The sequence below is a fragment of the Aulonocara stuartgranti genome (assembly GCF_965226115.1).
Source record: "Aulonocara stuartgranti genome assembly, chromosome: 22".
NCBI lineage: Eukaryota > Metazoa > Chordata > Actinopteri > Cichliformes > Cichlidae > Aulonocara > Aulonocara stuartgranti.
Genome location: NC_138957.1, coordinates 15,517,379 through 15,543,463, shown reverse-complemented (window position 1 = coordinate 15,543,463; position 26,085 = coordinate 15,517,379). Strand labels below are relative to the sequence as shown.

Here is a 26,085-nt window from a genome sequence, read left to right as displayed (position 1 = left end):
ATCTTTTATGTACAGATTCTTTATTGAACTCATTTGGCATGTCCCGTAAGTTATAATTTGACATTATATTTATTTAAGTAAAAAATTTGGGTCAGTGTTTAAACACTGTATAGCAGCCGAAGTATAAATTTTCTGGCTATAGCGCATCTTGATATGTGTAGGACTGCATGTTTGTCAAACAAGGTCATTTGATTCACTTATTAATCGGCTTTTATTTGTACCGCAAATGTAACAAAGCCAGGCAGTTTAGCTTTTCTTTCTGTCTCCAGCGACAGCTTATCCTGAAGGATAAGTAAGAAGAAAGCAACCATTAGATAAATGCAAACACATCCACTCACCATAATTCTGCATTGTTATCCCCTATCATTACCTGCCTTTGAAATCAGCTTAAAATGGCTGTTGTAACCAGGGCTCTGTGGACACACACACACTCATACACAGTGACACAAACAAAGAGCTTGCTTCACTCATCACAGCTGACACTTGTCTGACGCAGGGAGAACTGTCGATATTTTCACCACGGGGGCTTTCGTGTCGTATTTGCGGTGATGAAGAGAGCACAACAAAGGGAAAGTGCAGATGGGGAGGCTAGGAGGGGCTGACGAGGTAGGGAAGAGGAAGGGGAGACAAGGGGTGCATCTAAATTTAGATGTTCTCAGCTGCCGGAGCAGCACATTGTGCCTGGAACAAAATCACAGTATCGTAGATGGCTCTTTCTTCTTCTTCTTCTTCTGTCGATACCACATCTCACCGCATTAGAAGTTCGCTAGTTTTCTCACTTTGCTGCGCTGGCAACAGGTTATGAAATTATTTTTTTAAAACACACCTCTGATGAGCTGAGACTCAGTACGAGATATGAATAAAGAAATCTGTTCTCAGTCCTATAACAAGATATTCTAAAGTAGAGTGGTTTAGATCATGACCGTGGACACAATATCTTATTAAAAATAAGCTACTAGCAGCCAATCTGATAAACTGAGCTATAAAGTGTCACTTAAGCAGGAGAGATGGGTCACACACACAGGTCAATTGTGTGCAGCCCATCTAACAGAATCTCATAGAGTCAACTGCAGCTTTGTAGATACAGAGCCTGCTGACAGTGGCATCAGTGTTATATCGATTTCAATGTTTTGGGGAAAAAGAGAGAACTGATGGTGCTTTGTGACTCAGTACTGATAGATATCCCGAGTATCAGAATCAGTTTGGCCATTGCATCTCCAAGCTGATTAAGTGGAGGGTAGGCTCAGGGTCAGACAGTCAACATTCCAATTGATTTAGGTGTAAATTGAATCACTGTCCAGGTCTTTTTACGTAACAGTCACCCAACAAGATTATGTCACTGCTCTACTAGGAATTTGCCTGTTTCTCAAAGCTTAACCAGGTAAAGACTGAAAACCTGTTGCTGGAAGAAAAAAAACAAGGTTGTTTACGCCAACCTAACATGTCATCAGCTCATAGTTTACACCAGCTAGAAGGACATATCAGATGCAGATAATTAGGCATGTGACCCACACACAACATTCCTTCTCACTTGGTCGGGTTCGATTAGGGTCCTTTCTTTTCTTTGTGGCAGTCAATAATGACCTAGTCCGGTCAGCTCTCGGTGCTCCATGTTTAGAATGACACCAGCATCGATTGACCAGAGGGGGGTAGGTATGTGGGGAAAAGATGACCAGCTAATAACCAATAACACACAATATTGATGCAGATTTGGTCTTGGACTGGATGCATGAATGGGAAAGGAAAACGAACCCAAAACTCAACATAGATTATTTCATTAAATGACTTATTGATTGATTTGATTGGATGTTGTTGGGGAAGGGAACCTTGAGGAGAAACACAGACTCTCACAGCACTCCGCAAATCTATTAAATGCATATACAGTAACTTCAGTGTTCTGCATGTGTTGTGCTCTATTTTTTCATAACTTTTAAAATGAGATCACAAGCAGCCTTCTTGTTATCAAGTTAAAAAAAATGGATGGTTCTGCTGCTGCAAACAATACAGTTTGTGTGCAAAACGTGAACACGGTGAAGGAGAATGATGAAGAATGTGACTTAGCAACGAGGTAACTGGTAGACACCAAAATGTAAAGACATTGAAGGAATATGCCAGCATCTTACCGATAAAACGCTTTTAGGAGGTAATGCACTTGTGGTATTATTGTGTCACAGTTCCTACCAGGTACGTTCTTATTTTGTGAATTGGATCCAGTCAATTTACAGCGATCTGCAGAATCACTTAAGGTAAGGTCTAATGCAAACTTTTTTTTTTCTACAGATGCGTTCAAGCACATTTATTTTATCTGATTCCCAAATAACAACATCAGCATCATCTGATGCTCTTAGTGGGGTTCTTGACCGTTTGTCAAGGTAGGCTTAATTACATTGAATCACGTTTCTGTAGGAGTTGTCATTAGGGTTGTAACAAAGATAAAATTCCTTTCCTAATCAGCTACTTGTAAATTTCCAGGCAGAACTGCTGATTAAGTATCAGTGTTGCCACACACAACCCCTTAAGTTGGAGAGCTGGTGTTGTGTCTTTCATCAGGCCAATCATTTGAGATCAGTCTGTTTGGTTAAACCTGCTTCAGGGTAAATTTCCCAGTGGCAAAGCACTCAGGATCTCTGACACATGCTCAAATCTCCTTCGTCACAAGGTGGAAAATGAGAACAAACTGTGCGCAGTGAAGAATGCAACAAGATTATTAATTTATTTAATTAGTGCTTTTGGGAATTGACCCACCTATCCAAGTATATTATTCATACATAAACTGATTTTACATATTTGAAGTAGGGCAAGGACGTTTTCTAGGACTTGTCAGAACTGTCAGACAACAGCTGAGACCTCTGCCAGTTCGTCGTCTTAATGCGTGAAATTTAATTGCGCCCTTAGGTGTTTCCAAGAAAAAAAAAGACTTTAGGGGTCAGGTCTCTATTTTGCAGCAAAATGGGTAATTGTCATTCAGTGGAAATGTTTCAGCAACTGTCTCTTTAAAGAGAACTGCATGAATAAAAGCATCAGGTCAGAGTAAAGACACTTACAGTATGTACATTACAAGTTTATCTAGTGGTATAGAAAATAAGGTTACATACACTGCGAGTGCCTGCATGTTGTATAAAAGTACAGTACACTTTGTGTTCTGTTGTTGTGTAACATTTGATACCATGTATAGCTCCCTATCTTGACTATTTTCACGCTTCCTACCGACTTGGTGTATTTTTTTCTACCGTAATGCAGCTCAGTGTTCCTCATGTTATTCCATTCAAAGCCCCGACTCCCACTGTCTCATTATTCTGGGTTTTGTAACAGTGTTGGGGATGGCATTTTGGTTCTGTCTGTGTTCTATTTATTACCTGCTATTATTAGTACCGGTGAGGAGAAGGCACACACACACACACACACACACACACACACACACACACACACACACACACACACACACACACACAGAAACGGTTTCCCAGGTTTATTGGGTGAGTCACTCCTCAGCTGAACATGGTCTTATCTTCTGAGCAGGTTTATCCATGACTGCGAAAACAGAGCCAGCAGAGCGCTCCCAGTGCACTGTCTGTCTGCACAGAGGGACGTGGATTCAGAGAAACAAGCACCAATCATGTGATGCAGTGCACCAAGAGAGTTAGATTAAAGGAAACCAGGCATAGATATGCATGTTTGTGTGTCCCACTGAAAGCCCCCCCCCACACACACCCCAGCTCATATGTGTCTAAAACACCTTACTCTTTCCTGCTCTATTTAGCTCAGCGTCCATGCTTTTTTTTCTTTGACCTCCTTTTTAAAATCTTGACTCCTGTGTGTTTATTTATTATTTATTACTATGACGCTGTAGCTCCTGCTGGAAGGACGCCAGAGATACGGAAAAGAAACAGAGACAGAAATGGAAATATGTTTGACACGTGACGAGAATACTTGTTCCTTTGCTTATTAAAATGATTCCAGCTACGCTCTGTGACCAATAGCAACCACATTTCTGAGTATGCTGTCGTCAGACAAATATTTTTGAGCCTGTAACTCTAGCTCCAGGCTGTGAAAAATATGCAGAGGGACTTGCACCATTGCCAGTAATGTTAAGTGCTTCTGACTCATTTTTATATTTGTCTTTCAAGAAAATAACACAGGTGTTTCCTCCAGTGAATTTTACTTTGTTGTTGTATACCAAAGGAGAAAAAAAATAGAGCAAATACTTAATTTATGTTAAATTAGCCTTTTGTTTCTCAACACAGGACAAATTGTACTTAAGCGACAAAGCTTTAGTTGTCACAAGACTAGTATTTTAAACTCAGTACCAATACCAGGAAAGTGTTTACAATTTTATTCTTGTTATATTTGGGTGGGACTGATAACTGCCTACCTTTCACATTAATGCTATCACATTATTTAGCTATAGCTGTTAGCCGCTAACTTAATGATAGCTAATGCTACTTTTGGTTAACTGCTAATAGTTCAATGGCTCGCATGCCCCGGACAGATTAACATTTATGATAACTGTTCAACGCTGTTGAAATGTGAGCTATAGTGACCTCTTGAAATTTCTCATTAGGTGTGAGAAAAACGTCAACTACTTTAGCTGCTAGTGAGGAGAGGGGCTGTCTGAGGTTGTGTGTCAGCAGCAGGAGGCGAAGATGGCACTGTTGGTATTGATACTGTTGCAAAAGAATATTTAATTCAGTAGCAATTTCTATTATTGATTAGTGTCCGGGTACCAATTTTTTCGACAACTGTGCACAGAATTTGGGCGCCTGACCACGAACTCCTCTCTGTACCGAAATATTAAAATGTGAGGCCATCTGTTTGACAGCTCAGTTGAAATTTTGTGATGCAGCAGGGCAATGATCACAATCACAGCATCAAATCTGAAAACGAAAGGAATCAAAGTGTTGCAGTTGCCCCAGTCAGTAAAAGCTTAGATCTCAACCTGATTGAAATGCTGTTGTGGGAACTTAAGAGAGCTTTGGATGTTCGGATGCCCATAAACCTCAATGAACGGAAGCAACGCTGTAAAGGCATGAGGGAAAGATGTGAGAGGCTGATAAAGTGATGCAGAAACAGATTACTTCAAGTTATTGCTTCTAAAGCCAATGAATCTGGGTGTGCTTAGTTTTTTTACATGACTGCACAGAGTCCAATGCAAATGTGCTTTTAGATATGACTGTACACTCTGTTAGCTACAATAAGATGCAACCAGCTGTGGATGAAAACTCAGCCAGTGTTTGACCCATATTTAGCAATTTATTGCAAAGAGACTGCTTGACTCTGCACCAACATCTGCTAAGCTGTGATGCTACATGTGTGGCCGACAGTGCACAGAGCATTTTAAACAGTGGAGCCAGAGATTTGGTGACAACTTTTCTAAAATTGCTACAAGCATCAGGTTCTCAGAAAGAAAAAAAGAAGATAAGACGTTATATAAGCTGATAGCGGTATATCTGCAGGACAATGCCAGGCGGCCAGTAGCAGTTCTCCTAGTTTCCTAAATACTGATAATATGAAGGTTGTACTCCCCCAGTCTGAAAAAGCTCAGGCTAGACAGGATGATGTGATGCAGAGGGAAGATAGCAAAGGATACATTTTTCGGAGGAGCCGTTTCCATCTAGTTAAGTCTTTTTCTCTCATTTTTGAGGTTCTCTCTTCACTCTTAACTGAAAATGTTTTGAAAGGAAATGATCTCTCTCTCTTCACAATCTTGTAAATAATGTTTTCTTGTTTTTAAAGGGTGCTTTGACAGGAGAAATAAGCCCAGCAACAACACACTTAAAGGCAACAAGTTAAAGCGCGTCCTCTACACTATACTATAGTAGATTAAAGAGACCTTGCGTTTCAGTTCTGAGGGTGTTTTTGTGGTGACTCATGCCCTACTTCCAGCTCAGTTTCTGAGTCAAAGCTAGGAAACACACATTAGGAATTTTGGCAGGCGCATCTTGGAAAGCTTACAGTGATTTAGATCCTTTGAGGGAAAACTCACCTCCAAAGGGAGATTCTTAAATGTCACTTTAGCTCAGAAAAGCCCGGACAAAAAGAGCAAGAGCAAAGACTATGAATTGTTAGAATAATAACAATGAAAGTTGCTGAGTCTCTGCAGCATCCGAACTGTAGTAACACACACGCTGCCCTTTTGATAATGAAAGCTATTTCTGTGGATGACTCACTTGATTGCTATTCTTATCCACTATGACTAATCAAAGAAAAAGTCCTTGCGTCTTTCAAGCTGCTATTTCAGGTGAAACTGCTCTTTTTTTTGTAATTTCAAGCGCTGGCACGTCTTTTTGCTTTGAAAGCGACATTGTGTGATTGGCTCTCCTGACACATACTGTAGAAACTGAAACCTTACTCCTGTCTCTAAAAGCTTTCTCCTCCATACTGGTCCTTCTGGAGGCCGCCAAACACACAGCTAAACTGACCGACGATCACTTTCTGTCCTCTTTCTGCCTCTCATGTCTCCACTTCCTCATTGTCCTCCCTTTGTTTCCACAAGCTCGCCGACATCGTAATTTCCCCTCCCCTTTATCTCTCCGCAATTAATCTCAATCTCTTTGGCTCTCACTTTCACGCAGCATCTATCACGTTTTCTCAATCTCGCCCACCAACCCATCAATGCTCTATTCTTAGCGAGACAGATTGGTGAACTATTTCACTCTTTCTTTCTTTGTGGCTTTGCAATTTTGGAAGTGTAGCTTCTGCATGTAAAACACTACATCTAAACAGCATGTGGATTCAAAGCACACTGCCTGCAATCTGATTCAACGTTGACATTTGATATACCGTCTTTAAGATGCAACTGTTTACAGCAGCATACTTGCCAATATTTTCAAATGATTTTCAGTGGGGATGGGGGTTAGCTCATCTCGCCTGATATGCTAGCTGATATGGTGTCCTATGTTACCGTTATGTTATGACTTTGCAAAAAGGCTTGCCCACTGTCCAAATGGCTATAAATCTTTTGACAACCCCAAATGCCTCACTCACACAGGCTTAAAGACAAGTCACCAAGCGCCCGCTAGCCACAGGTCGCAAGGGAAAAATGTTCCCCGACCAGTTTGCAGGTGATTGCCAGAGATGGGTGATTGTCGCTAGATGAAATTGGTTTGTACATTTGTCCAAACACTGCCAACTAGCCAGTGAGTGGTAATGAAACAGGGAAAAGTGTGACACTTTTCTTGTCCAGTTCTAGTGAGCCTGTATGAACTGCAGCCTAACTTTCTTCTTCTTGGCCGACAGGAAGAGCACCTGGTGTGTTCTTCTGCTGTTGTAGCCTATCTGCTTTAAGGTTCAACGTGTTGTCCACTCAGAGACGCTCTTCTGCATACATCGGTGCATTGATGCAGTATTTTATCTTGTTTGTCTGCTGTTCTGTGTATTTAATAAACACATTTTGCAAAATGTTAGACCTCTACACTTGATCAAAGTCACGTAATTGTACTTGACAGCAGAGTGGTCTTTTCTCAATAAATATCCCCAAACTGCTCATGTCAATAAGCGAGGCATGAGTCAACGTGTTCATATGTAACATATCTAAGTCTAAGGTAAAATTAAAAAGCACAGTAAACACTGTGCTTACACAGAGCATACGCAAGCCTACTGCTGCCTGCCGTGTGGTGTTTTGGATGGGGATGGGAGAACAGCTTTTGGTGCATAGGAGCAGCACACAGTTCTGCTTCTTTCTCAAGCAATGGGAACATACAGGCAGATTGATTTCTAATTCTGTTTCATGGCACAGAGACGCTGCTGCTGCTGCACTGCAGGAAGCGCTCAACAAGCGATTTAATTTCTACCCTGAAATGTTATCTCCTGTTGAACCGGAGCACAAAGTATCTGTAAGCTAGATATAGAGCTCCCCTTCTGATCAGGTTGTTTGGGGAATTTTCTTGACCTAAATGAAATTTTCTTCATGAAAAGTTATTGCTCTCATAATCCTGCTTTTATTGAAGATACACTGACTGGAACCTGGAAAACAGCTAAATTAAATCAGAAGGAAATTAAAATATTCCATCCCAGTAGTAGAATTTTACAAAGCATTTATGTAAAGGCAGGTTTGAGATCAGTTTTGTTTTGCTCTTTACATGTTTTGCTCTGTGTGTTAGTGGTAGTTTAACAAGCAGCAGAAGGTCTTGTGATTTCGTTTGTTTTTTCGCCATATTTTGCCCATATTGTCTTATTTTTTTCTCATCTGCTTTTTCTCAAAAAAAATGAAATGCTCTGCCATCCCTAATCCTTTGGTCATCAGCCACAGAGTCAAGTAATCAAGAGGAAATTACATCTAAATTAAATTACTCTTTTCCTCATCGTAATTAATTGCCGTTAGACAAGAGCCTGTGTGGCATATTAACTCGCTGACAGACATCCTGCCATACATGAACGTCTTTTTTGATTTCATGAAATAATTTCCCATGCAACCCGATGCTGAGAAGCGCTAATCACTTACTTCACATTGACCACTCCCTAACTTAGGTCTTTGCCTGAAATGTTGCATTGCAGTTCACACACAGCGACAGTGCACACACGTGCACACACGTGCACACAAAGGGGAAATTCGATTTGTTTAATTCCCATGCATTATCTTTAAAGACGGGGTAAGACTAGGCTACACTTAACCCTCGACCACATTTATTTGTTTTTGCATGCTCTGTTAGAGTTAAATAACTGACTTGGAAAAGTGGAACGCTGGCAGTGTTTCATAAATGGTTAAATTATAGAGAAAAGGATTCTTTTGGAAGGATAAAAATACAGATGCAGCACAGCAAATGGGGGAAAAAACAAGGAAACAAAGCTTATGATTGCACATTAATACAACATAATAAACCAATTTTGAGAAGTCACGATCATTAACCTAATTACTTGTACTGTAAATAGTTTTTATGCACTTTCTGAACTGTTGCCCCTACATTATATTCGTTCTATGGCTGTTGTTTGTCAAAAAGCTGATATGCCCTTAAACAAATGGTTCAAAGTGAGAAATACTTGTAGTTAGCTTATCTTAGCATACAGATGGGGAAACAAACCATGATTATGGCTGATCAAGTCCTGCTTTCACTGTACAGTAAAAAATAAAATAAATACAAATCATATCCTTGGCTGGTTTTAAAATGAGGTGAATGCAAAAACCAAATGATTACAACATTATTTAGCAAAAATCAAACCAAAATGCAAAACATTGTGCAAAAAATTAAGTACACCCTTACTGCTTCCATAGAAATCAGGAAGGTTAGTAAACAACCAGGTGTGTTAACACAATGCCAAGATGGAAAGATATCATCAACGATCTTTGGGAAGACAATCTGGGAAAGGTTATAAGTCCATTTTCAAACAGTTTGAGTTTCAGCTTTCTACACTAAGATTTCCACTCCTGGAAATCTTAGTCAAATATTTGTGACTAAGATTTCCAGGAGTGGTCATCTCAGCAAATGCAATCCAATGTCAATATATATTCAATGATCAAAAAGAAAAAAGAAAAAAACTGCAAAGAACAAAAGGCTCTATCTCAGACTGTGCAGATCTCAAAGGATACCAAAGTGGAGGTGATTGGTCATAAAGCACAGTGTTACATTTGGTGGAGGGTGATGATTTGGCCTTATTTTACAGCCACGGGACAAAATAGGTGAGGGCATCTACTTTACAGCTAAAAGTTGCCCAACTCTGGGTTTTAAAACAGAACAATGATCCCAAGCACAGCAAAGAATCTACAACAACAATGTAGCTTGCCATCACCAGTGTGTGAATGTGTGTGTGAATGGGTGGATGACTGGATATGTAAAGCGCTTTGGGGTCCTTAGGGACTAGTAAAGCGCTATATAAATACAGGCCATTTACAACAGAATTTCTAAAGAAGAAAATAAAAATGTTGCTCTGGTCCACTCGGAGTCCAAACATCAAACTGATAACAACTGTGCATAAACAAATGCCTGCAAAATGAACTGAAGCAATTCTTTGGCCCCATGAGCTGCCCAGATTTCCTCCATGATGATGTCAAACATTGATAAAGTCATGACTAAATTTGGTTCTACAAGATACTGAATCATGGGGTGTACTTACTAATATTTAAAACCTTAGAACTGAAAGAGGTGGACCTTTATTTTTTCGTGACTGTAGACAGATGCCCGGGGTCTCTTGGGAGGGCTGATTGGAATCAATAAAACAAAAAAGCCAGCCGAGCCAACTTGCTCGGTAAATTTCTGCTGTTTACATGTTTGAGTTAACTTGGCTGTAGTGATTTTCATGCTTTTTTTTACTTGTTATATTGTTATGTGTTGCTTTGCCTTTTTTATTCCTCGGTGAAATGTTTAAGGGCAGTTCAGAAAAGACAAACCTTCATTTACCAAGACCAGCTATTCCAATTCAACTTGATTGAATAATTCATCATTGGGAAAAAAGGGGGCATTAAGTCATGTGCTTTGGGAATGTGATTATGATCTATTTAATCACATGTTATCACTATTTAAATGTTATCATAGCTATCTTCATTTAGAGGCTCCAAGTTAAACTTTCCTAGGCTTGATAAGATAAGGTTTGCCTTGATAGCAGGGAGGGGAGCGACTATGGCCCTAATACAATCTGACAGATGGCAAAAAAGGACAGAAAGGTTACAAAGCAAAACCTGTGCTGTGATCGCTGACATAGACGTGGATGAAGACAAACGAACTGAGGCCGTCAGGTCAACGGTAATGTCTGTGTTTGTTCTCATGGACAGCTGTAACGCTGGCAAAACAAACACTTGGAATGCATGCGTCTTTCTAAAAGAAATGCAACATCAAAGAGAAAATTAAATTTGTTGGTCACAAGCTCTACTGTCATACAGCAGTAAACCCCAATGCACTGCGTGATTTGTTAAGTTGCTCCCAGTGTTTGAAAATGTGGTTACACTTTTATCTTATTTGTGGTAGCTCAACTGACACAATGGATTGCCAAAAAGTGATTTCTGATGTTTCTTTTAGTTTTTTTTTTATGTCTAATATCTCTACTGATATTGGTAAATGGGCTGTAGTGAAGAAGATATTTGAAGGGGTTCTATATAAATAAAGAAATAACTGGCTTTGCAAATATCTGTATATCTCTTCATATCTGAATCAATCCAGTCTTTAGTATTGAAATGAGAGTTGTATTTATCCTACAGACTTCTTGGCAAAAACTACAAATGCACATTTGAGACATTTATCAAAAGACAACTATGCCCTGCACTAAAAAAATGTTACGTCTGTGTAGATGTGGTTTGGTTACATTTCACAGAGTGAAACTGGCCAGTCAACCAACTGCTATTAGACTATTTTTTTTCTAACTGGAGTAAAAACTGCTGATCCTCCAACAGCCGTTTGAAATTGGTTCTAAAAGCATCAGAAATCATTCTTTAAAGATTGCCACGCTTGTTTGTCCTATTTTTTTTTTTTTTTTTTTTTTAACAGTGTGGGCCTTTTAAGCTAATTTCACCATGTATTCATCAGTGGCTGAATTATACCGGTTTAGCTAGTTTGCTTTTTTAAGCCAATTTGACATAAAATAATAGACACATCCAATGATACTTTTGTCACACTCATTAAACCTTTGCCTTTGTAACAAGAACAAATTAATTATACGCTAAAAACCTGTGTTTACCTACTATTTCATATCAAAATGGCTGCTGTGAAGTTTGTGTTGTGTAAGGACTTGATGCATTATCAGAAGCATGCTAATAGTGTCACGGAGGCTAATATAATTGGTGCTAGCTGTCTACCAAATTGCACCTTAACTAATTAAATTGCTTTGGGTTATTTAAAAAAGTGATGTTACTAATAATATGTTTTGCTGTGAACTTAATGTATTAATCATCCATCTTTTTCTGTTACTTGAAATTCTAGGATTGTGTTTTTTCTGCGTTGTGAGTAATTGGCGGGTATATCAGTTTATATGACGCACATTGCTAATCAAGATAACCAGCATTACCTGATAATGTTTTCAGTTTTATTCAGATCTTGTCACTTCTCGACATTATTAAACCACGACAGCAATGACCAAAGCACCAGACTCGAGATGTTAAAGCAGTAGTCAAAAAACCAATGGGTGATTTTTTTGAGTGTTCCATCTTTTATATACAGTCTGTGGTCACAAATAGTGCAATAATGCCAGGCTAATTAGGAGTTTTAATTTTCAGGATTTTAGCTTCCTAAGGTAAAGCAAAGGAGGTCGCTAGTGATTGTTGATTATTTTGTAAAAACTAGAGGGTTACATTGTGGGGTGTTCAACAAAACCTTTAAACTTAATCTAAGTTTTTATTTGCTGTTTGTTAACTGGCTTGACTCATTTTGAATAAACTCCATAATACAGGAATAGCTCCAAATGTGTCATATGACACATGAATTGTGTAAACTGTAAATATGGCTCTGAATCTCTGATTCATATGTACACTATAACCTCTTGGTCTTACTTAAGCTTCCACTTTGAATCTTCCCTTAGTCCAAATTTAGCTGGGGTCTGGCAGTAAATATACCACAACATATCCTTCATCTCCAACACCCATGCTTGGTTACTGTTGCTATGCATGGTGGATCGTTGCCGTCACCGGTGCATCCAATAGGCATGTCGGCGTAACCCGGGAGTCTAAAAACAGCATTCTATATTACAGCATATAATGAGAATGGCTTCATCAGTGTGCTCTCCAAATGTCAGAGCAGTTTTAATGATCTACTGAGCACACACACACACACACACACACACACACACACACACACACACACACACACACACACACACAAAGAAGCTATATGTCATGTGTGAGTGTGCATGCAGTCACAGTGTGTGGCTCTTTTCTGCATTGTTGGCATTTTTAAGCAATCTCACCTTCCTAATAGTGTTCAGTGTTGAACCTATTAGTTCTTTCCACCCTAACACTTTTGTGTTACACCCTTATATTTTTTTCCTCTACCATGATACATAACATGTGCATAAGCAGCTGAGAAAAAAAGTTTAGTGTTTTTTATTCCCGTGCTTCGCATTTCCGCGAGATTCATGAGGTTGTTTACAGGGGCGGGGTATTACTCATCGTAGTGAAGCCAACAGGAGACACTTTAACTGTTTTTGTAACACACAGAAACTGAAAACCCTCTACTGTAGCACAATAAAGCACAACAGCTTATGCAATGTTTTTGTTTTAGCTGCTCAAATGGCATATATGTCAGACAACCTCTAATTACTTCTTCCGGGATGTGTGCTTTGTGTGTTTTGATGTTAACAGTATAACAGACTGAATTCACCAGCAGGTTGGGAGAAAATACATCCAAAATGATTATGAAGCAGGAAATAAGATGAGGCAGATACAATAAGAAAAGAAGAAAAGGAATTGGTTAGGAAGGGGTTCATAAGATAACTAGCAGACAAAAAGCTGGAGAGAAAGAGGAGCAATAAGAGGAGAATATGACAGTGGAAAAGCAGTGGAGGCTCGATTCAAAGAGTGGGACTTGTGGAGGGGACAATATGAGTAAGGGGGAAAGGCTTGTGAGCGAACATGCCGGCCGGGGCTCTTGGTGCAATGCAGAAGGCATTGCCATGGAAACGAATGGAGGGAAAGAGCAGAAGAGGAGGAGGAGGAGGGGATTAAATAGGAAGGAAGAGATCAGTGCCTCATACTGTGTAGGGGGCTATTTTCACGAGAGGGGAGGGGCCGGTAGACAAACGAGTAACAAGTGTGGAAATGGAGTTAAATGAATAGCTTCTCGATAGTTTAACACTGGAGTTCTCCCACTTGTGTGCATGAAACTACTCATCGTAACAGAGGCGTCGTCGCACTTGTGTTAAAATTTAAACACACTCTTCAGCAGACTTGTGCGGTTTGGTTGTGAGCGAGGACAAAGTTTTGGAGAGGAAGTTAGTGCAGAAGTTACAGTCAAGTATTTCCTGTACAAGTTACGATTCTTTTTTTTTTTTTAAATGAAATAAAATAAAAGGCAATAGCGGATGAGCCTGTCGCTATGGCGCTAGTTGTCTCAGGTGGCATTGTCTGAGGTCCAGATCTGAGGGCGGGGGTTGTCATGGCAGCAGGAGTGCATGGAGTTTGTCTGGGTGTCATGCTACAACACATACAGACCTTTCCCTTTCTCTCTCGGTGTCTCTCTCTCGTGCACACACACACACGCGCACACACACATACGCACACATACACACACAGGCTGTTGGAAATACTCTTTACTGCAGGATTATAAATAGAAGGTACCAGAAGGCAGCACCCCTCTCCTCATCTTCAATGCCCATGGGACCCTATCATTCTCATCTTCCTTTTCACCCATCTATCCTCAGCACTCGTCCTCTCTCTTCTTTAGAGCCCCACAGATGCAGCATTTTTTTTGTAAAGGTTTATACTAGTCCGCTTCAACCTAACATGCATCTTTTTAGATTGTTGCAGACATCGACAGCATTTTTGTTAACATGGGATGCACAACAGTTTATTTTCAGCTGGAACAAAAGAGCTCTGTTCAGTAACCTGTAGCATTTTAAGATTTGTTCAGGTGAAAGCAAGAGAAGGTCTAGCAGATTGATAGAGAGATACATAGATCTGTCCTCGTCTGTCATTATCATCATTTTAACACCCAAAACTACCATCAAGGGCCTCTGTTTTGCTGTCTGTTTATCTCCACAGTGATGGTGATGATGCAGGGTGTCTGTGGTTGTCATGGTAATGAGCCTGGCATGGTAAGGATGCTTAATGAGACTGGAGATGCTCGGGCTAATGAAGTGGGACGGCTGGGTGTTCGCTTAACTGGCAGCGATAAGGAACCACTTGTTAAGTCTGCTGTGCCTTCACTGTGCTGTTTTGCTATATATCCAGGCTCCTATACAGGGCAGATGTACATGTTTCTACAGCAACCACCGCTGTAGTCGTAAAGGCGCTCTGTGATGTATTACTTCTCTTTGTTATTGCTTTGATAAGCAGCCATTTGCCTCATAATTAACAAGCTCAAAGAAGAGGAAAGCTTTTAATCCCCACTGGAAAGTTTTTGAAAAATATTTTTGGCCAGAAAATCTCCTTTCATAGGGTTGACCCAGAAATTAGTCAGAGCCACTGTGGAGGTTTTTCTAAAGTGAGCTTTGCTGACATGACAGCTCACAGCTGCTTTCTCATCCTCCCGTGTGACTAAACTGTCACTGTGTGGCCCGGGCTGTTCACGTGCAGACACTTTGTGCACATGTTGCACAGAGGTGTGAGTGCGCAAGCTGCATACTAGGGGTGCAACGATACACAAAATTCACGGTTCGGTTCGGTTCGATACTTTGGTGTCACGGTTCGATATTTTTTCGATACAAAAAATGTTCATGCATTTTTAATTTGTCATTTATTAAAATTATAAATATATATTTTAACTCAAAAGTACAGTTTTTAAATTTAACCCTAACCCTTGTGCGTGTTTTTTATTTTGACAGCGAATGCGCACCTGCGGACCACTTATGTGCAGCCCTGGTTATTTAGCTCGTCATATTGCAGCCACAGAAATTCTTTTGTCCATGAAACCATAAAGCTGCACTTTCTTTTTGCCTTATAGTCTGATTTGTCATAACTTCTCCGTTTTGTGGTAAGCTTTTCTTTGGCTGTCACTTCTTCACCCTGACCTGTCTTATTTGGCTCAGCAGAACTGAAATGCTTTTACACACGCACTCACATAAGCTCAGCGATTCTCTGCGCGATCAACCTCTCACATGTTTAAGCTTGCTGCGGGAGATTTCACTTGTCATGTTTGCATAGTAAGCTAACGATTAATAAGACGATGTCAGAGGAATTGGTGCACAAATTATCATCACTCACAGATCAGTGCTGTCGCTCTCTATACACAGTTCGCACGATTGCAAAGTGAAAGCAAAAAAACAAGCGCAAATTCAAACGCGACTTCAATATGTCACATATTGACAGTGGCTCACCGATGCCAATGACATAATTACCCAGCTACATTTCTGAAAGAATGCAAAAGCATTGACATATATTTTTCCTACAATAGCCCGACGGGCAGGGCAGAGATAGATTTTGGTAGCCCGACTGAAAAAATCGCTAGCTCCGGGACGTCGGGCTAGCGATATTGCAAGCCCTGTATCTGATTAAGGAATCACTCATCTTTGGAAAAGAGAGTTTATTACAGAGAAATGGCTCTTTCCAAAATAAAAGCTATACTATCCGCTTCTTCTGGGCTATATTCTCAGCAGCATAAGGAGAATCATGTGCTAACAGCTGTCTAAATGACTCGGCTAAAGTTAGTAGCATGCTTGCTTTTTTTTGTCTGCTTCCACTTGTCTTTGCACTAGGATGATGTCGGCGTAAATGTGCAGTCATATTCGTTGTGTTCCCACTAGTGCTTTCAGGTTAATCTCGTTGAAATGACCTTAACGCCACAACACGGCAAATCTCCGTTAACGAGCTACCGCCGATCGCTCTGTGCATGGGGCTAGACGGCCAACACGTTAACGAGCTAACTGCGCTAGCACACTAGTTCACACCAATGTAATTGAGCATTGCATGGCACATCCAACATACTGTTTTACTTTAGTCCATGACTCGCTTACCTTCAGGGTCATACGTCACATGAAAACCAAAATAATTCCAAACGCCAGATCTGAATGAGGGTGGGGGAGGTGCCCTGCGCTCTTCCTTCTGACTATACTGTCTGTGTTGAGCGCTCAGTGGATCTGCGCTGGATAGTGCAGCCTAGGCGGAGTAGTCGAACACAGATTCACTGAGCGCTCAACACAGACAGCATCGTCAGAAGGAAAATTGATAAAATAAATTACAAATGTTGTATTGTTCGATACATATGCGTACCGAACCGAAAGCACTGTATCGAACGGTTCAATATCGATACGAATATCGTTGCACCCCTACTGCATACCCGTGTAAAGGTGTGAATTTACAGTTGTGAACATCGATCTCTTATCAAAGAGTTGGCAAATGCCAACTCTTTGATAAAACTGACCTAAAACTCTATGGCTAATGCTACAAGAATGACATCGAGGCCAAGGTGTGGAGTGATAAAAGTGAAGGAAAGAGCTGCACAACCTTACACTTCATATCCTGAACCCAAATCACTTCATCTGTGCCCTGCTGCTGCTATTTCAGCATGCCGAGTCACACGGAGATACAGTGTGTCATTACAGGGGATGATGTCCTGAAAGCTTCTTCTGGGGTTAGCACTCTCTGGCTTGCTCTCATTCTCCTAACGTCAGCAGGACTTGCAAAGCCTTGATAACCCTCCCCTCTCCTCCTCTCATCTCCTCATCTTTCTGAGCTCAGCCTCTCACCTCTCCCCTTGCCCTGCCACCCACTACTCTTCCCCATGCTGCCAATTTGTGTTTCTGCCTTACAAGCCGAGGCTCAGGAGGTCCTGCTAAAGGCTTATTGCTCCCTAGTTGCAACAGCCATTGCAAAATGGGCTTTGTGCATTTAAAATGGACTGTAGTTATACCTGTGATGTGGAGCTGTTTTTCAGTAGCGCAGGGACACCCCAGTGGATATTGCCTTCTCGCTAGAGTGGCCTCGCTTCATAATAAAGAGTGCAGGAATCTGAGCTTTCTAGGCAAACTTGAATTCTTGATTATTTGTGGTAGGTAGCTTTGAAAGAGCAAACATTTTACACAGAAACACACTCACAAATAACTAAAGAGAAACATCAGACATTTTTAGGCAATTTGTGCAACTGAGTGTGTATGTGTGTAAACTTTGCTTGGCTTTACGAAGTATCTTAAATTCTCATAAGGGTCACATAATTTCACCGTTAACCCCTGGCGCCCTTAACAGGCAGCTCTAATAATCCTTGGATTATTATACTTAGTGGATTAGCCTGTTGAAATAAAGGTACTTAAAGAAGGGAACATGACCTCTGTGTTCTGCTTTCAGATGGCGGGACAAAGAAGCTCCGCAGCACCATCCGGCGAAGCACGGAGACCGGAATCGCCGTCGAGATGAGAAACCGAGTGACACGGCAGGGCAGCAAGGACTCAACCGACGGCAGCACTAACTCAAACAGCTCCGATGGAACGTGCGTGTCCCGTCCAACAGTGTATCCGTTCGCTCGTCCATATACACAATACCTGTTCATCCAGCATGAGTCTGTTTCTCCTCTTGCAGGTTTGTCTTCCCTACCACACGCCTGGGCCCTGAGAGCCAGTTCAGTGACTTCCTGGACGGACTAGGCCCCGCTCAGATTGTAGGCCGGCAAACATTAGCCACACCCCCAATGGGTAAGCGTGAAGTCGGCCAGCATCACCATCTAGTCCCGTGCAGTCCACTCCATTCTCATCTGTTTTTATCATACAAAACTAGTAGAAGTCATCAATTGTTTCTACTTGATAGCGTTTGATTGAAATGTGAGGCATATAAGCAGGACAATATATCGCACACCAGCACAGTCAGATCATTCAGTTAATACATCATCAATCAGAACCTCCGGTTTCTGTTTAAAACTTTTTGCAGCATGCATCCACTTAAATGCACAACAGCATCGTGAAATACTGCCCAGTAATCGTGTATTCGCTCAGCAGGAATGAAGTTATTCCTGCGTGAGCTATAAATCTTTCATGCAAAGGTTACTGGTTTTGAAAAAATAACTACCCAGAGCAGTGTGCTCCTTTATATCTGGTGGTGAAGATGGCGTTGTAGCACTATGTGGCCCTCTGCTGCTGAACATTGTCTGTTGCAGCTGCAGTCCAGGCTCTCGTTTGATTGTTAGCTGAGTACCACAGAGATCTCAGCTGCATTGAAACTTCAGGGTTTTTTAAAAAAAAAAAATTTTTATTATGGTGTTATATTGAGTTTTGGTTTGTTTTGATCTATAGGGGATGTAAATGTAGGCATGGTAGACAGAGGAGGGCAGCTAGAGGTGGAGGTCAACCAGGCCAGAGGGTTGACCCCCAAACCAGGCTCCAAGAACATACCAGGTACTCACTTCTTGATGAAAGCTACAATTCTGTGGGCTTAGCAGCACATGCATGAGGCTCACTTTTTCTTTTTTCCTCTGCAGCAACCTATGTGAAGGTGTATCTTCTGGAGAACGGCGTGTGCTTGGCTAAGAAGAAAACCAAAGTAGTGAAGAAGACTCTGGACCCCACCTACCAGCAGGCTTTGTTGTTCGATGAGAGTCCTCAGGGCAAAGTCCTACAGGTAAGTAATCCTCTTTTTCTAGCCTTTACAATTTTCCGCCAAACATTTTAAGCTTCATCACCCAAAAATGAAACGTCTCACGCATTTTTCTTTTGATCCCGAACACCCCAAATAATTGATTTTACGCTGTCTTTGCTGGTCTCACAGGTTTAAACTGGGTGATACTGAAAGTTCTTATGCACCAATCAAAAACTTCATAGGACTTATAATTATTGAGTTAGTAAATTTGTTGTATGAAAAATAGATTTGGGGTCTTCCAGTAGCTGAGAAGTCTCCACAGCACTGGAAAGCAGTAAAAAAAAAAATTGCTGTCATTTCTTCTCCAGGTAATAGTGTGGGGGGATTATGGGCGTATGGACCACAAGTGCTTCATGGGAATGGCCCAAATCCTCCTGGAGGACTTGGACCTGTCTGCCACAGTCAGCGGCTGGTATAAGCTGTTCCCTACCTCCTCCCTGGCAGACCCCAGCATCGGACCCCTCACCCGACGCCTCTCTCAGTCCTCCCTGGAGAGCGCCACCAGCCCTTCATGCACCTAGACACCCAGAATACATACACACACACACGCGCGCGCAAGGCAGAGTCACGCACACACAGGCGCACGTACTGTATATACACGACGACTATGTAAGTGCAAAGCCAGGTAGGCATACATACACAAAGCGATGCATCCGTGCAGGAAGACACACTTGACATACACACAAATACCTGATCCCAGCCACACTGACACACATGCACTCTCAACATGCTGCCATAGTCTTTACTGGAATATCCTCTCGACTGTCCGTTCACACTCTCACCCACCGCTCAGTGTTTACTGGCAAAACGATTAGCAGATCCAAAACAGGAGAAGGCGTAATTTACCTGAACATGTAGCATTTTTCCACCCACCTGTTTCCAACATCTCATACCACGAAAACCAGGATTCACCGGGTGTTCTGCAGTCCAAGATTTTCCGTGGCACAGCTCATCCCGGGGCACATCCTGATGCCAGTTTCTAAACTCTCTATGCCAAACTAAGAAAAAAAACTTTATTTTTTAAACCAAAGCAATTGTTATTGTTGTTAATATTACTATTATAAGTAGTAGGTGAACTAGTATACAATATAAAATATGGATATGTAGCAGAGTCAATGACTTAGATGTAATACAAAAAAAAAAAAAAAAAAAAAATGACGATACACGCACGCGCACGCACACAAGCTGGGCACGGGAGGCCAAACACATACACATACCTGGATAACAGGCTCGGATATTCACATAATGGCTATTATGTGAGGTAGCAACACTGCTATTCTATAATTTTCACAGGGCAGAGTTTATATATAGATATATATATATCAAAATAGATATATAGTTAAAAACTTACTTGTGTTTATATATATGTGTCGGCTGCATTCTGCATGTTTGCTTGCGAGACATTTTAAAGTGCTTAAACCTTTTTCATTTAGCTTGCTTTGACCAATGTGACAGCAGTGTAGTGCTGCTTTATTTTGTGCCGAGAAGGGAGCACACCGCACTGAGTTGGGGAGAAGGATAGGGCTGTGGTGATGGCGGAGCGAAGGGGTTGGCTGTCATCGCTATCTGCAGAAGACGAGAACAAAATAAGCCAGCCAGCGGACAAACACATTTATGATCCCTGCCTTCACCTTAGGCGTTCGGAGAAATGTGACCGCTTTGTAGCCCGTCCTCGCGTATTCTGGGGAAAGGGCCTCTACCAGCACCTGGACTTGTTCCAGCTTCCAGTTGAGTTCCCCATTTTTTTCCCCGTCCTACTTGATGAGGGATGTGGGGAGATGGCCGGCGTGCCTCTGCACCTCTCCTTTTCCAATCAAATGTAGCCGGTGTTGTGCCAAAAAATAAACTGTTGTAAATGGCCTATAATCTGTGAAACATATGTCAAACCTGTTTCTCATGAATGATATCAAGTCCTTTTGAGCCACAAACAACATTCCTGTCACAAGATACATTCAGTTTTTGGCAAAGTGACTCTTATAAATCCTTTATTTATCTAGCTAAGAAGTGTCATTTACATTATAAATGTCTTATTGTAATAGAAATCCAGCCAAGAGGGCAACAGAAATTGCAACAAATATAGCATAAATGTTTTAGAAAAGCCAGAAGAGACTGGATTGATTATAATGTAGGTGCAAATAATACACAATCATGATAAGAAGCTTTCAAAACAGGTAGTTTCTTCATTTTGTATATAAGCCCTTCAGAAATCCAATAGACTCTGTAGTCTGTTTACCAATATAAGCAAAGAGATTATACATAAAAAACACACAGGAACAACGGGAATGACTTTTTGGGACAACACCGGAAACATTAACATGCGCACAGCTTGTGAAACCTTTAACCCTCCTAACTTTCCCTTTGACGCTAACTAAACCTCTTTTAAATGTGTCAGTGTGAATTGAATTTCTTTGCGATAGCCGACTATTATGTCAGCACTACATTTACTAGCGTACCTGCCATATGGTGGTTTTACTTGTTTCAGGTGCAAACGTGGCAGTGACACATTTCCAGCACTCTCGTTTTATATTTCCCGTCAGGCGGCGTGTTTGCGTTTTCTTTAAATAGCACTTTACTGTAAAATATTCACGCGGAGCACGCAGCGGTTGACTGCTTCTTCTTTTTATTTTCGTTTGCATTTTTATTTGGTCACACTGCGCTGCACAATTGTTTTGAATTGCAGCATGGAAATGTAAGTCGAGTGCACTAGAACAGCTGATCCAGGTGACTTCTGCTGCCGGATTTAGACTTCTTGAAGGCTTTTAACCTTGTTCAGCCACCTTTTCCCATTTACATTTCCTCTGAGTCCGCTTTGCACTAACTATATGGGTGTTTGCAGAAAAAATCAACAAAACAGTTAAAGGTGTGATGATAATGGAGTCTTCACTGGCAGCAGAGGGACTAGCATCCAAATTAAGCTACTGCTTTCTTACTGGTTTATTTAAGGTGCAGATGTCTGGGGGGGGAGGGTTTATTTAATTTTTTTCTGACCAACATCAATCCTTGTATATATTTCTCATACATGAACACGGGCAAAGGCGCTAACAGAGCTCATATTTTGAAGAGGTGCAAAGACACAGTCTCGAGTTCCTCTCTTAAAAGCTTCTGCGTGTTTATGAGCTCTGAATTTGCTTTTATCACCACCTCATTTGTTCCTCTCTCCTCATCTTTCTGCAAAAAAAAAGGGAAAATGCGAGGTTTTTTTTAGTCTCGCAGCACCTCAGAACAACACAATTCACGTTTCAATGCTTTTTGAACTTTGGATAAACTAAAGGGATATCTGGCATTCTTGAATTTTTGGGAGGATGATTTATGATGTTTATTTTTAATCCTCCTATCATATGTATACAAAATGTTTTCTTTGTTAAAGAGGTGTTGTCATTTGTTTTATGGTTCGGAGCTATTCCTTGCTGGATCTGTACTTGTATGGTCCCGCCTAGGAAGTAATTTCATGTATTGATTTGTTTTCTTGGGACAGCTGGCATGTTATACAAATATGGAAAAAAAAGGAATAAGAATCCTCAAAAAACAAGATAATGAAATTTATAGATCTGTGTAACTTCCCTGCTGATTGTTCCACTCCTTGGTAAACTATCAAAATACTGTTGAAAATGTGTGGAGCTTTTATGAGACTGCGTGTGTATGTGTGTCCCTTTGCTATATATCAATCATCCTCAAAGCATTACCCATTCTAATGATTGAATAGATGCAAAGAAATGTATTATATATCTTATAAGAAAGGCAGGATTAGCCAAAACTTGCCCAAATCCTTTGATTCTTGCAACCTAGAGGATAAGTTTTAAATATTGCCTTTGTTTAAAGTGTAGTGCGGGTGTATGTCTTTTAGAGAGCTGCATTTAGTGTGTTAGTGTGATGCATAATGAGCGACAGGGCAGCAAGGTGTGAGTGGATCAGAGTTTTCAGATATGAACGCCAACATTAACTTTGAACTTTCTCTTTACCTTACATTTAAAGAAAAAAAAATATTATATATAAACTGTAGTGTCACCTGATCATTGTGCATTGTCTCACACAAGGTCATTTGATTTATTTGGACACACAATTAACAAAAAAAGGGGGTCGAAGCCTCATTAGCAGCAGGGATGACGGGACGGAGATCAAGCAGGTTGCCAGTCTTCGTGCTTTTGTGGAGCTGAGTGACGCATAGACTGTTTTCGTTTTCTTTTTGTCAACGTGAAGGTGTCCAGATGCATGAAGTCGACACGGCTCAGGTGACATTTGAATGGAGAGGCTGCCAATGCTCAGAATGTAAAACCCCACAAACTTGCTATAAAAAAAGCATCTTTTTAACCCAAAAAATGTATTGTGTGTAACGCATCTTAATAACACATACCTGAGTCATAGTTTGTGCACTATATCGAAATATAGTATTATATGTATTTTATTTTTCTAAGGACAGAGGTATTATTCAGAGAAGGAGGACAGCGTGGGCAAAACCCGCCTTTTAGCTTTTTTTGCAAAAAAACGAGGGCTTGTTCAGTTTACAATGGCCTTACTTTGCGTAGGAGACGTTGCTTCACTCTTGTAGCACACAGCTGAAAGTTTTGAACAAATGTATTTTGCTTGAGATATTGTACCGAAGTTCTCTATGTGTATATGTATAGTTTTATGAATGTATTTCTAAACCCTAACACCGAGGAGGAGTGTAACTCTTTTTCGTCATCTTGTTTGCTATACTGTCTCTTCTGGAGACTTTCCGGGGACCCCGCCTGCACCCAATCAGGCGGCCCCTACTTTTCCTGTACTGTAATACTGTATGTCTTATGATTTGTGTTTTAAAGGAACAGCTCTGTGTTTGTAAACAAGCATGAATTCCGTCTGGCGAGATGCGGTTATTTTATTTATTTCAATCGCCAAGATGGGTTTTGAGCAGAAGGGTTTGCCCTCCCCCCGCCACCAACCCTTTGTCTATCAAGCTGATGGAATTATTATATTTGTATTTTGATCTAGGAAATATTTGCCGCATGGTTACTCTGATATTTGCATTTCTGACCTTGTATTTAACCTTTAATGATGGTTTGATCACGATGAGACCAACAAGCGACAGCGGTGGGGGCGATCAGACCCAGAACAGCATCCAGAGAGATGCAAAAGAACTTTTATGATTAAAAACACTGTTATCTTGCAGTAGCATGAGCCAAGCCTTACATTTTATGATGTTTTTCTTCTGGCAATAAACATTGGCTGTAGCATTTGCTGTCGTGGGCGCCTTCGCCCACGGCTTCACTCTCTCTCTCTCTCTCTCTCTCTCTCTCTCTCTCGTGACCCCAGAGCTGAGCATGTGGCGCCAGAAAGTGATTTCCGGTATTCGCCCAAAAAGTGATTGGCCTAATTTGTGTGAAAAATATATCGGACTTATTTCTCATGAATGATATCAAGTCATTTTGAGCCAGAAAGAAGTTCCCCTTCACAAGGTAGAAGCTTGAATCAGGTTTTTTGGCAAAGTGACTGTTATATTTCCTTTATATATTCGGGTAAAAAGTCTCATTGACATTAAAAATGTCTTTTTCAAGAGAGATCTGGCCGAGAGGGCGTCAAATACAACATCACAGTTCTTGAAACACACTATAAGGGACCAAAAGGCAATGAAAAACCAGTTATTTCTTTATTCATATTTGACCCCTTCATACATCTACAGTCTATTTACCGATATGAGTAAAGATATTAGACATCAAAGAAAGTCATGGAAACATCAGAAATCACTTTCTGGCTTTTGGCACAACACTGGTATCAGTTGAGCTACCATAAATAAGATAAAAGTGTAACCATAAATTTAAGCGCTGGGATAAATTTAACAAAGCATGCAGTGCATTGTGATTTACTGCTGTATGACAGTAGAGTTCGTGATCAACAAGTTTAATTTTCTCTTCGACGTTGCATTCCAGACGCATGCATTCCAGGTGTTTGATTTGCCAGCGTTACAGCTGTCCATGAGAACAAACACAGACATTGCCGTTGACCTGACGGCCTCAGTTCGTTTGTCTTCATCCACGTCTATGTCAGCGATCACAGCACAAGTTTTGCTTTGTAACCTTTCTGTCCTTTTTCGCCGTCTGTCAGATTGTATTAGGTCCATAGTAGCTCCCCTCCCTGCTATCAAGGCAAACCTTATCTTATCAAGCCTAGGAAAGCACAGAACACAACCCAAACTAATGGTTTAACTGATATTTAAATGGACCACAATCACATTCCCAAAGCACATGTAGTAGACTCGATGCCTCTTTTTCCCTGCAAATTACGGATTCATCATCCCAGTTCAATTGGAATAGCTGTTTTGGTAAATGAGGGTTTGTCTTTTCTGAACAGGCCTTAAACGTTCCACCAAGAAGCAAAACGAAGGATAGCGTAGCTGCCTGGCTGATGAAAGGATGTGGTTTATGGCAAAGATGAAGGAAAAAACAAAACAAAACAAAGGGAGCTGTAATTTTATACCTGTGCTTTGTAAATGTTTTCTATGTGCAGTATTTGATAATGTAAAACTGGTATTTTTGTGGTTTGTACGCTGCAAAATTGATTACTTAAGGTGCACGTAGTTTTGTAAGAAAATAGAACCAAACTGAGGAGAAAAGGAAAAAAAAACAATGGGATTCAGAAGCCTGTATTTGCATGCCCTTTGACATCTGGACGCAAAGTCAATAAAGTTTATTTGAATCACAGACATTCATTCTCCGTGTCTTCACTTTTCTAATGCAGGTCGTGCATTCTTTGTGTATCTTTGATGAATCTTTGTTCAAGTCACGTAAAAGAAGAGCTGCATTCTTTCCGATGGCCACCAGGGGGCACCTCCTCCCTATGGAAAAAGAAGTCAAACGTATAAAAGTCTATGAGGAAAAAAACACCATTAATGACCTCAGCAAACACCTTTCTCTTGGTTATATGGCCTCAGTTGCTGCTTTCACACATTTTTAATACAACAAGATGCTCATTTTTATAAA

The 26,085-nt window shown here is 40.8% G+C and overlaps 1 protein-coding gene and 1 long non-coding RNA gene across 4 annotated transcripts in view; one reads left to right on the top strand and one right to left on the bottom strand.

Moving 5' to 3' along the window:
- The window catches only part of LOC309699310, a 31,920-nt gene extending 15,079 nt beyond the window's left edge, over nt 1-16,841 (bottom strand). For both annotated transcript variants that reach the window (XR_014274298.1, XR_014274299.1), the window contains exon 1: nt 16,525-16,841. This is a non-coding gene — a long non-coding RNA (uncharacterized lncRNA). The remainder of the gene's footprint in view (nt 1-16,524) is intronic.
- Nucleotides 1-25,806, top strand: part of rims3 (regulating synaptic membrane exocytosis 3) — a 53,775-nt gene extending 27,969 nt beyond the window's left edge. For both annotated transcript variants that reach the window (XM_082522279.1, XM_082522280.1), the window contains 5 exons: nt 17,852-17,993; nt 18,083-18,195; nt 18,790-18,891; nt 18,975-19,114; nt 19,441-25,806. In XM_082522279.1, coding sequence (XP_082378405.1) covers nt 17,852-17,993; nt 18,083-18,195; nt 18,790-18,891; nt 18,975-19,114; nt 19,441-19,653 — 710 coding nt within the window. In that variant the 3' untranslated portion in view covers nt 19,654-25,806. The remainder of the gene's footprint in view (nt 1-17,851; nt 17,994-18,082; nt 18,196-18,789; nt 18,892-18,974; nt 19,115-19,440) is intronic.
- Nucleotides 25,807-26,085: the final 279 nt, after the last annotated feature.